This window comes from Rhipicephalus sanguineus, chromosome 1 (genome assembly GCF_013339695.2).
Source record: "Rhipicephalus sanguineus isolate Rsan-2018 chromosome 1, BIME_Rsan_1.4, whole genome shotgun sequence".
In the NCBI taxonomy this organism is placed as follows: Eukaryota; Metazoa; Arthropoda; class Arachnida; order Ixodida; family Ixodidae; genus Rhipicephalus; species Rhipicephalus sanguineus.
Window position 1 is genome coordinate 30,235,265 of NC_051176.1, and position 12,952 is coordinate 30,248,216.

Consider the following 12,952-nt stretch of genomic DNA (forward strand, 5'->3'; position numbering starts at 1 on the left):
CTAACTTCAATTTAAGTGAGTGTGCTAATAGGGTGTGTACATCCAGCTGTGAGTGCCTACCTACATTCACTTTGGGTTTGAAAGCCAGTGAAAGTGAGTGGGTTTTTTTTTGTGTGTGTTTGTTTTGTCCATGCAGGCCACACCAGTGCGTGCAATGCCGCAACCAGCCGTTTACAACCGATACGATCAGGAACGCTTCAGGGGCAAAGAAGGTAGGTGATGTGCAAATGCTTCAATGTAGCCTTCTTATTTTTTTCTTGTTTCTTGTTCGAATAAAAAGTTTAGGGTAGCTACATTCAGTAGTACAGTAAAACATTGTTAATTCAGCCCCGTTAATTCAATTAATTCAGATGTGCCATCTGGTCCCATCGGAAATGTACATAAGCCTGCGGCACGTTACTCTTGTTAATTCAGACTTATTTGGTCATACTTTTGGACAGTTCACAAAACTTCGAGGCACGTGAGGCACAGAATATTGGCTGGCAATAGGGGTGTCCGAATTGCACCACCATCAATGGCATGTTTGAGTAATGTGCACTGATCTCAAAGGCCATGCTTGCTTGTACAGGGAGCCCCGAAAAGCTGGAAACAAGTCAAGGCTGCCATGGCCTTTTTTTTACCTCCAGTAAAAGATTGTTAATTTGGACTTGGTCTCTGGTCTCAGCCAGCATATGCATTGTTTGATGGCGTCAAACTATCATCAATACAGTCCTCAGAGCGTGCTGAGTGCGAATCACCATGCATGACACAAGAGTGGAAACGCCATTCGCATCCAGCGGAAACGGGCCAGTGCTGTTCGCATCATCATCAGCACGAAGCGTACGGTAACAATGTGTCTACAGTCAACTGCCGATTTTTCGGACTCCCTAGGGACCGCGAAATCGTCCGAAAAATCGGGCAGTCCGAAAAAACAAATTCATGCTTTTTTATTCCGCTCAAGTGGTCAAATCGCCACAGCCAAGTCCGAAATAGCTTTAATGCCTACCAGTACAATTATCAGGCATTTTGGTGCACGCCCAGGCTCTCGCAAATACATTCGGTACCTGCCGCGAACCCCGCTTACTTTTGCATCTCGTGATGAGTGCCGCTGATAACAGCAAAGCGCGGAATAGATTACGGCTATCTCGGATGAAGCGTTTGTAAACGATGACGCGGAACACAAAGACTGTGGCGGAAGAGCGGACGACTCGTCTGGCTTTCTCTGATGCGTGTGCGCATGTAAACGATGCACACACAGCAAAATCGCCGCCGATACGCAGCATTTGCTGCCGTGTCAAGCCGATCGTTTCTAGTTGTGTGCAGCACACCTCCAACTAAGCTTACGCCGTCACTTTACTGTTGCTGTATCGTATGCACGCATTTATCATGAAAGGGTTCGTGATGCGCACTTAGTTCCTGACCGCACACGGGCGCGGCAATGGCGAGCTGGTTTCGTCCACGAAGGCAACGCGTCTATGCGGCGCACTTAGCGGTCTCGCACAAAGACGCAACAGGAATGGCGGCGCGGCGCATTTGGGTTCTCGCCTATTAAATGCGTGCAGTACGCATGCAGCTGCGCTAGGCCACGTGCACTACCGAGCAGTTAACTGAAGATGCTTACCGTAAGGGTTGTATGCTTATCGTAAGGGTAAGCCGTACTGGCGCGTTTGCCAGCTGCCGCCATAACGCCTCCGTGCATTTCCGCTGCTTATCCATAACATCGCCGCACGGCACCGCGATAGCGGCCCCTCTGATTTTCTGATCTGCTTCATCCCATAACGCTTCGGCATTGCGGCAAAAAAGCTGACTTTCGGACTCTGCTACTGTCTCGAACAGATCGACTCGCGAAAGCGCTGGTTCGAACCTACGAGATAATAGACGCGATTAGGTGGGGGCTTCAAATAAGGCCTTTCGAGCCTGCAATTTGGGCAGAAAGTCCGAAAAATCGGACGCGGAATAGCTTCAGCGTCCGAAATTTTGGACGTTCTAATACATTGAAGTCTATGGGGCTGGTGACGGTGCCGCGAAAGCGTCCGAATTTTCGAGCATGTCCGCCAAATTGGGCGTCCGAAAAATCGGCAGTTGACTGTATTTGCGTTTCCCACCGCATGTGACACCGCATTATTTGCGGGCCTGCAGAAAAGAATGGTCGCCATCCACTATCACGTTGGCAACCAAGGCTTTAGTGGCTGCGGCAGACTAGTTTCATGTTTACTCGGTGCACGTGAACTGCTTGCACACTATCAGTGAACGCGTAACAGCGAATGCGATTTCATCCACAGTGGTTTCCTTTCTGCCACATGCCATCAGAACTGCATAGTTGTTGTCCAAAATGATTAGGCATTGGCGAATACTCGAGCGCTTCAAATATTCAAATTAATATTACAGTATTCAATCACTTAGACGCAGATTTGAAGTTTCCGAAATTTTAAAGTATTGAAAACAGAGTAGACGTGTGTATGTGTGTGTGTGTGTTTTTTGTTTAACGGCATGTAGCCCCTTAAAAAGGTCATTTCACTGCAGCTGGTACGCCGTGAAACCGCCTAACCGGGCGAAATCCGCACTGCCACAAAGCCACTCTTCAAGGGCACCTTGAAGAGTGGCTTTGTGTTTAAAAGTTTAAAAGCCTGTTGTATGGGCTTACATGCATTAAATATAGAAAATGTTATATAGCATATTTCACCGCTTATAACTTGCACCCTACTGCTATTCAAATCTTGCTGCTAGTCATAGTTGCTTCCACTTCGCTTTGAACCTAAAAAGTGACATTCACGCAAGCCTTGTTCTAATTCCTAATATATTGTGCAAGTTAGTTGGGTCATGGCAAAAATGCTCATTTTTCTTTGTAATATGGGTAGATACTATTCGAACTATTCGATTTGAAATGAATCAAATCACTGTTCGCTTCGAATATGCTTCGAACCTCACATGTACTATTCATCCAACCGTAAATATTATGTAATGTAGGTAGATACTTATTCGAACTATTCAATTTGAGATGAACCAAATCACTGTTCACTTTGAATATGCTTCGAGCCTCAGATTTACTATTTATCCAACCGTAAAGATTATGCATCAGTGAAGCTAGCTTTCTTCCATTGCAGCTGCGGCCAGCTGCAGTTTTCTTTTGATTCGGCATGTGTAGGCTGCAGACGCCTTCAGAACTATGTGGATCCTCTGATCTCAACACTCAGCAGTTTTGTTTCGGCTCAGTATGCGTAGGCTGTGCGTACTTTCATAACTGCATGTACGCTGCCTATGATTGCATCGTTAGCGACCACAGTTTCTTCTGCGGCAGCCATGGAACTGAGTTGCTTCATTTTAACTCTGTGCAATGTCACAAAGCTCATGCATGGTGAAAGCTGTTGAAGGTAAAAGAGCGTTTCAGCCGCTGTCCGTATGCTGGCGTAAAAATCCATGCCATGTTCGAGTGAATTAGCGAAAGACATGTTCTGGCTTTTTACCACGACACTAGACTCTAACTAGACCTTCCGTCTTTCACTGTTGAAGCCCTGCTAGCTGCTTTATGGTCACATCAGTGCTGTGAAGGACGAGCATGTTAAAGGGACACTAAAGGCAAATAACAATTTATGTCAAAGTGAAAGCTCAATGTATGACGTCTAAAATGGCAATATTATCAACAGCAGTGCCCTACTTGCCGAGAAATTAGGTTAAATGTATCACACGATGAACACCATGAGCGGGACATTTTGGAAATGATCCCGATGACGTGAGAGAGTCCGACTACAATTTATCACTCGTAATCAAACTAGCTGCAATAAAAAAAGAACCTTTCGTGCATCAAGAGACGTAATAAAATGCTGCTTGTTCGTTTCCATTTGATTTATGGAAAAAAGAACCTCTCTGGCGTTGCCATGGGGAACGGCGCTCGTGGTTCATAGGTTCAGTTTTCGCCGAACTGCGCTTCGCCTGGCGCCCTGCTTCGCTCTCGCGGTCGTTTCTCAGTGGTAGTTTCGGTATCGCGTACTGCCGCGTGTGTTTTGCGCGCTCGTGAAAGTCGCTCTGACAGAAAGTTAGACAAAATACCGCATGCATGTGATGTTGCCGGATGCCCGAATGGTGCATGCCGCCAGTGCACGCCACTGCGCAGTGAAGGCGGGCAACGTTGGCCACGGCAACAGTGATGTGAGAAAGACCGCTTTCAGGCGGGTGATTTGAAGCGCGCTAATGTGATGCGGACCACTAAAACATGATTTTATTTAAAAATAAGCACTTTCTTGGCACAAAAGTAGCACTATGCGGTTTCTGGACCGCTATTTGAACAATCAACGTCGACTTAATATTTGCCTTTAGTGTCCCTTTAAAGCAAATACAAAAGCGAATTCATTTGCATTCAAGAGTAAGGATGGGCAAGTATCACACACACTGTACTGTTGGTTGCAACTTCGGCATTTTGTAAGGGGGCAAGTTGGATACAGTCGCTCACATTCAATCGCTGAAGTGTGCCAGTCATGTTCAAAGCCAAGAGAAACAGCAGCAACCGATCCATTTCTTCAGTAAATGACTGTGTGACAGGGATGTAGTGCGCGTGGAGTGCTTGTGTAGGGATTTTTGCTGGAGAAACCTTCAGCTCGAAGCCGCCGACCATGTGGGCCCCTGCTTCGCAAGATTTTTCGACTTTGGACATTGTGAAATGGTACTACTGTGCACGAATGAAAACGGCTTCTATTGCCGCTGAAATGGTGAGCCACTACCAGCACCGTGTTTTCACCAAAATTAAATGCAGTTTTTGCTGTCACAACAGACTGCTGCAATTATAGCGAGGCCCAACTTGCAAACTTTCCCTATTGTTGTGCCGTATTATGGGCAGGATACGGGGCTTTTTGAGAGCAAATTGCTGTGCTGCAGGGTCAAGCAGCTGGGCCCAACATGGTAGGCAAGAAGAACGGTGTAAATGCAGTGCTAATGGAAGTTCAAGAAAGTATAATTGTCCGTCATAAATCTTGCCGCTGAAAAGGCAATATCGACCCTGCCTTGAAAGGTGGACAACGTTCTTGTTGATATTTTTTAATACCTCGAAAAATGTGCGAAGAGAAAAACATATTCTGAAGAAAAAAAAAAGGTGGGATCAGCTGCAGCGAAATTCCTGAAGAAATGAATGCTTGTTGCTTGCGGAGCCACATGTGAATATGTAAATAAGAGTTTAATCTAGTTGTCTTCGTGCAGACACCTGGTCATTGTCTTGAAAATATGTAAAAAAAAAGGAGAGGTAGTAACCCACCCCCCACCCCTTTTGTAAATCTCCCAGATTCAGTTTCTCTAAACTTGGCAGGTATGAAACTCGCTTGATACATCACGATGGATAAACGATCTGTTGCTGGCCGTATTGCCAGTGAAAGAATTATCGTCACATGTGCGCGTTAGTGTTGGTGGTGCCAGTACGCAAAAGGGACAGGTTCAGTGTACGTTTCAGATGAATTAAGACGCTGAGGGCTTGTACCACGGTTGCATTGGGAAGGAAGTTGCGGAATGACAAGAATTGCAGCTTTTTCTCTGCTCTTGTGGAATATAAGAACAGGATTTGCGTATTCATGCAGAAAATGAAACTGTATTAATGTAATGGTAATTTTTTGATACTCTAGATAATTGAACATGCGGTGTATTGGGACATTTTTTCCTGTCCCGTGAAATCCAAATGAGTGAGTTTTTACAGACTGCTCTGCTGGCCTCCTTGAGTTGCACCAGCAGCCAGTGCCCATTTACGAAATGACAGACAAAAGAAGCACAGCCAAATGCCCTGAGCCACTGTGACTGTATTCAGATTATAGTTAAAGCTCGCTATAATGGACACAGCTACAACGAAATTTCTGCCTCAACGAAGAATTTTGATCCCCGCCAGCCGCCCACAGAAAACAATGCGAAAAATGTCTCGTTACAACTAGGGGTGTGCGAATACAGTCGAACACGGATATATCGAACCCACATATATCGAATTTTCGGCTATATCGAACTCGTAAATTATCCCCTTGAAAATCCTTTGTAAAAATATAGAAATTCGCACTTTTATATCAAACGGTATTTTTACCCGCCATCGGGTATATCGAACGGCGCGCGAGCTGGAAGGTGCGCTTCGGCACTCGCTGCACCCCGCAACCTTCGCGGCACCGTACCCCTGCCGACAGCCGAAACGCTCCCAAAATGTGAGGGCGAGAGGGCTCGGACTGTACTCCTGTTGGGCGCGTTCTCCAACTTGTGGAACGGCTTTTTCTTTCTTCTTTTTTTTCTCTCTCTCTCTTATGCTTTCTCTGCGTTACCGTCGGCTCGGAGGGCAGGAACGAAGGAGCCGGCGGCCTCCTCCTTTCGCCATTTCTTTCTTCCTTTTTTGTTGCTGTTTTGTGAGTTTTGATCAGCCAACCACAGCCCGCGCCTTTCGTAATTGCTCAGCCAACCACAGCTCGCACCTTTCGTACATCGCTGCTGCCCTCGCAGCTAGCCGGGTCACCGTGTAGCCCGGATGCCCGGATAGCCATCGCGACTGATCGCGAGCGCTTTGTTGGCGGAGTCCACTTCCATGAGTTTTCGCATACCACCGCATTCCTCTTTTGCGTGCGTGCTGTGCATACTGTGCAGAGGCGCTGTGGACTGCTTGAATTTTCGACTTCTCGTGTGGCAATGGCCAGCGTCAAGAAGCGCAAGAACCTTGACTTTGTGACAAAGTTGAAAGCCATACAGCATGTTGAGGCGGGTGAAAAAAGTTTGACGGTGGCGGACGACATCGGGATACCACGGAGCACTATGAGCACCTTCTTGAAGAACAAGGCGGATATCAAGGCAAAGGCGGCGGAGCAGCGAACGTCAGGAGCCAGTTGTGTGCGTGCTCCTGCCCACGGGGAAGTAGAAAAGGCACTCTAACTCTATGCCTGATTCCCTCTTCCCGGCTGCCGTTCCACCTGAAGTGTCTGCAGACGATTTCGTGGAAGTAGACTGCAATGTTCAGGTTGTTGCGAGGCTCGCTGACAAGGACATTGTAGCTGCAGTCGCAGGGACCCAGGATCCCCAGGCCGACAGCTCAAGTGACAAGGAAGATCGTCCGGACAAGGCGGCGGCTATACGTGCGTACTCCGCCGCTGAAGTGGCCAACGTTTCTAGAGCCAGATCAGTTTCGCAGCTCCCCAGAGACGCTAACTCTCCGAAGTGGACGCGACGGTGGACGCAAGAACTAATGGTGCTGCAGTTCCATCTTGCATCATGCCTCACGCGTCGTCTGCTACAACACCCATGTGGCGTATCGTCGCTGCAGCTTTCGGCGGCCGTGACAGCCGAGATTCCGAGATTTAAACTTTTTCAATAACCTCGACTGTTTTAAAAAGCAATTATTTCACAAGCTAAGCTCCAGGAACACCAAAAGATAATCAAACGTGACCTATAATAATGATACAATCTCACACGTCTAGCTGTCCTCTCGCACGAATATTCTGTTGCCGTCAACCTGTGCGCCACGGTGGAACAGTGGTTACGGTGCTCGGCTGCTGACCCGAAGGTTGCGGGATTGATCACGACTACGGCGCTCGCATTTTTTCTGTGGAGGCGAAAATGACACTGGCTGATGTACTTAGATTTGTCATACTAAGCAAATCGTAAAACAAAGGACCGTTGTTAATTTTCGAGCAAATTAATTCTGATTTCTTGAGAAAGGTGCACGACGCGAACTATGGTTGATCAAGGTACCTGATTTTATTCCCTGAGCACGGTTAGGCGACTTGTAGCGAAGTTAGTCTTCACGATTCTGGTGGGATTGGCGTTCAGAAGATTATTTCTTGAAAGTCCCTGCCCTGATTCGGAGAATTGATGACCAGTATTCGTTTCTTAGCCGCTCGGGCAACACACACATCAAGATGACATTCTTCAACTTTGTCCCTTTCACACATGCTAAATCGAAAGAACTGCTTTCCAAGCGATCACCGTTCGCAAACAATCACGCACGGAGTACGGAGAAAGCGAGCACAGAGAAACGCGTCGCAAGCGGCTACGCCTCGCGCGTCTGAGATCGCTGCGGCAGGTGCGTTGCCTCTGCGATTAGCTTCACCAACGCGCCATTGAGAGCAACGGTGCGTTGCCGTATCCGATCCCGGGGGCCACGGCAAGTGAAGCAAAATGGAGCAGCTGCGCCGTAAGTTCACGTGTCGGCCGCCTGTGCCGGCACGCGAGCGGAGCTGCGAAACTGTATTGGTTCTAAAAATGTTGGAAGTGGCGGCAGCGTTCGGCTTGATTCACCGTTGTTGTGGCGACATGGAGGGAACCGGGCTGTCGCACCTGGACAGCCTCGATAAGATCGAGGCCAGCGTCTTCAACTTCATTTCGAAGATGAAGAAGCAGGCCAAAATAAGTGATCTTTTTTTAACGCAAATAAAACGTTCTGTTGCATCGTGTGTGCGGAATTAGTTGTCAATTCTTGAATGCGCCGATTGTAGGTGATCATCCGCCACTGTTAAGGTCTCGGGGCCTGTACTTTTTTATATCAAATTTTTCTTATATCGAGCTAATTCGGGATACCCTTCGAGTTCGATATATCCGTGTTTGACTGTAGTGAAATTTCATCTTGAATCGAATAGTGGCCAGAAATATTGAATACAAGAGATTTTATTGAAAATTCAAAGAAAAAGAAACAACGAAATCTGACCACGTCCTCGAGCACGTAACGCGGTGAAGGACTACTACCGAAAGACTACAAATAGTCATGCAGAAACACAAGCTATTCTACACGACCTGTCTGCAGGATCTCTCACCGCGATGTTACGTTGTTTCCTGCGGTTGAAAACATGCGCTCACTGGGCACCTCAGTAGCAGGAAATGGGAAGGCATCGCAAAGCGATTGCGGCGATGCATGGATAAAGTGCAGCTCCGTGCTCGGCGGTGCGGCAGGGGCGACTGCAGAGCGTGAACAAATTTTCAGATGTGAAGTCAATCACCGAGGGTAACGTGGGCCAAAGTCGGGACGTTTTACGGTGCTTGCGGCATACACAACCGAACTATGCAGGAAGTCCGTGCTTTAGTTTTGGACGCAAAGTTGGCAAAGGGCTTGACAGTTTTCTCGCGTGTTTTTTATGTGCGGAAATGACATAATGTTTTTTTTAAATAAACATGCGCTCGCTTTTAAACCAGGACAGCGCTGAAAGTTTCAACGAAAGGCCTACTGTAGCAACATTAGTGTTAGTTTTAGCCACCCAACTCTAACCAAGTTGCACCATTGGGCTTTGTGGCGTTTTAGATATTCGTCCTTTCGAATTATTCGAAAGTTCACATACTGGCTATTTGAAAGTCTAATCGAATTATTCGATTAGGTATTATTCGATTCAAATTCGAAGCTCGAATATTCGCACACCCCTAGTTACAACGAATACTTTTCCGGGGGGCTTCCGCTTCATCCAAGTTTTCGCGCATGCTACCACATAAGGAATAGGCGCTTGCCTAGGATTGCCGCGAAATTCCAATGGCAGCTTGACGATTTCACGTTGGCTTGTTCCAAAGCCACATACACAACCAGCACACACCTAGTCAAAGTGAAACCACATTGTTTCGCAACACCCGCAAACAAAATCACGGTCATGTTAACGCGATCATGGGCAGCCACGAAACTCCCGAGTATGCACACGTCCAACGTGCACCGAGTTCAGAGGCAATACTTTGCTTGCCGCAACCGCTGCAGATAAAACCGCAGTATTGTCACAATGTTAACCCCTTAACTGCTTTGGACGAGCAGAGCTCGTCCTGCCCAAACTGTCCCCAAACTGCTTTGGACGAGCAGAGCTCGTCCTAGCGGAATAGGTACTCCCCTCTAGCGTTCAGGGCAAGAGGCGGTCTTCTACAGCTTAGACTGCGTGTAATCCACCAGATGGCAGCATTTACTTGGCAATTTATATTTCTCCTGCGGAAAGAGCGCGGTTTTTGTATGAAAAGATGGCTTGCGGTGGCGGGCACCTATGCATAACTGGCTCGTCAACAAGAAAAGAGGCTTTTCGTTTTCGTCATCTTCTTTGAGTGATACAGATGTTTCGGATACAGATGTTTATCTTGTGTCCGGAAGTGAAGACAGCGAAGGCGGTGAATTGAGCATCTCCTCCGGTGATGATGAAAACAGCTCGGAAGCGAACATCGCGAGTGCTCGCCAGTGGATCCTGCTTGATGCGTACAATCCTCCTGTGAAGCCTCCTCGCTTTCTATTCTTAGTCATTCCAGGCAAGACTTTCAACTTGTCATTGCCAGATGACCTTATGGAATATATTCAGCAGTTTCTTCAAATGTGCTTCGTTTGTTCTCGGAATCAAGGAGAAAACGGGAAAAAATTGAGAAAGGAAACTCGCTTTTGGTGCAGGAGCTGCAACAGGCCCCCTTGCGTTATTCCGTGTTTTGATTTGACTAAGTATGTGGTACAAATATTTTTTTAACATCGACTAGCTATTTTTTAGTTCAATCAGAGTCGAAATCAGCAATAAAAAAAATAGGCACTTTTGGTTGGGAAATTTTCAAAAAAATAAAGCACTTAAGGGGTTAATAGCTAACACGCAGAGCCCTCGCGCATTGCTTTGTGTGTTGGGGCGTCACGCCTGGAGACTGGAAGATGGGGACGCAGGAAAAATAAAGACTCGATTTGTTTTGGGCTCTCTTAGCGCCATGTCTCATTTTGCAGTCGAGATCCTGATTATAATATAAGCCTTCTACATCTATGCTGAACATATTACACTGACCAGGGTTAGAAGCGACAAGGAATGAAACGAGGTCATTTGAATTGTGTGTAAAAAAGGGGTCTACAACTACCAAAGACTTCAGGTTTCTTTGCAGATACAACGACTGTACAGTGTTGCCAGCTATCCCTTTCGGTAATTATATAGCTCGGAACGGCATGTGAAATTTCTCGGTGTTAGCAGCGAAAAATATATCCAAAATAAGTTTCTTAGCCTTGCTTACTGCTGAGGCTAACTGTTCAAGGTTATGGCGACGAAGTATTGACAGGGCGCGTTCCTTAATTTTAGCAGTCTTTGGTAGTTGTAGACCCCCTTTATACACACAATTCAAATGACCTCGTTTCATTCCTTGTCGCATCTAACCCTGGTCAGTGTAATATGCTCAGCATAGATGCAGGAGACTTATGTCATAATTTACCGCATGATGCCCTAATGGAAAATGTAAGACTATGTATCACTGTGGATAACAATGAAATGGCCTTTGCAAGTGCGTGTGGTGTATCAGTTTCTTGAAATTCTGTCTTTCTACCTAGTGTCAACGCATGTAGAATGGAAGGGAGATATCTTTATACAAAAACCAGGGATTTGTATAGGATCAAAAGTCGCTCCTGTGCTTAGCGATATTTTTCTGAGAAGGGTTGACAGGGAATGTAGCGAGCAATCTGGGTGACGAAGTAATGAAGGTGCTAGGTTAGGTGGATGATTTTTTTATCTTTGTCAAGTGTTCAGACTTCCAACAGACGGTTAAAAACGTACTCGATCCTTTTCCCGAATGCGGACATATCTTGAAATTCACTTACGAATTGCCACAGAATAACCAGTTACAATTTTTAGACGTCAATCTTAAGCTAAATGTAAAACATGTGCTGGCTGTACAGCCCAAGATCCAGCAAACCAATACTGAATTTCAACTTTGCACATTCAAAGGTTGTAAAAAGTGGTATTGCTTTTTCCAGCTTGTTCTCAGCTTTGTTTGAAATGTTTGTTCATTTAATCCCAGAAAGTTTTGCACGACAAATCGAGCATCTCAGATTGGCAGGGTTTTCAGAAAATGTCATTAGGATGAACGCGCAGAAGCTCATTAAACAAATAAAAGTAACACGCACCATAGAGACTAATTCAGTGCCAACGGAAAAAGGTAAACTTGTCATCATACCTTATGCATATAAACTTTCACATGGGCAAAAAAATGTTGCAGGAAGATACAACGTTAAAGTTCTCTTGTCAGCCCCAAATAAAATGAAAAACATTTGTGGAATAATTGATAGGAAGTTGCTTGAAAAAAGAGCAGGTGTAAATAAGAAATGTTGCATGTTAAAACATATGTCCTCGATAGTTCCATGCAGAGTGGGCGTTGTTTACCAGGTGCCTTTCTCATGTGGCCACGTCTACATAGGCCAAAGGGGCCGCTGTTTGAATATTAGATTACAGGGACATAAACGCTCACTAGTAGGCAATCCTTATTCACATCTGGCTAGACATTGTAGTGAACATGGGTGTACAGCGATATTTGCAGACACAGTGTGTATTTTTGCGCAAGCGGATCAGGCTACCAGAGAAATTATGGAAGCTTTGTACATTCACAAAAAGGGCCCTAGTTGTGTAAGCGTGCCTTCTTTAGCCCTGCATGACAGAGAAATTTTTTTCTTGTATAGTTTTGTCACATGATAAAGTTTGTTCATGGTTAGTCCTAATCTTTTGCATTTATCCTCTGTTTGATGTCGTTGGTGTGTGGTCATGTGGTTATAGGTTGTGCTTTAAAATATGTGTTTCTGTGCTAATAAAGTTAGTTGTGAGAACAACGCTGGTGTTCGTGTCCCTTCTTCATATCTGTGTCCTCGTTGTATCGCGCTGAATCCACCGAATATGTTCAACAGAATCCAACTCACCTAAATGTCAGTTCTTCTTACGCTCGTATCTCCTTCATGTGGGAATTCTGAAGGACTGTTGATGATGCATCAAATTTCAATAATTCATTACAGGACATGGGACACTTGATTGCTAGAAAGTTAACAGTGTGTAACTTAACTGTTTTGTACATATACTAGTAAGTCAATAATTATGGAGTAACTAAATATTTATTCATTGTGCGGGTGATCATCTGGCATTTTTGCATAAATATAAGTGAATCAACGATCTGGAAGTATGTGCAAAAGCAAAATTTTTGGTTGCAAGCATTGTGAGAAATTAAGAAAAAATATTATTTTGCCATTGCTGTCGTTAGTGGCACACAAAACGTCCTGTCGAGCATGGTAGTGTGTATACCAAAG

The 12,952-nt window shown here is 45.7% G+C and overlaps 1 protein-coding gene across 1 annotated transcript in view; it reads left to right on the forward strand.

The window, feature by feature from the left end:
• Positions 1-12,952, forward strand: part of LOC119390099 (parafibromin-like) — a gene marked incomplete at its 3' end in the record, with an annotated part of 120,758 nt that overhangs the window by 71,533 nt on the left and 36,273 nt on the right. The window contains 1 exon segment of the mRNA XM_037657648.2: positions 137-212. Within this exon segment, the coding sequence (XP_037513576.1) occupies positions 137-212 (76 nt within the window).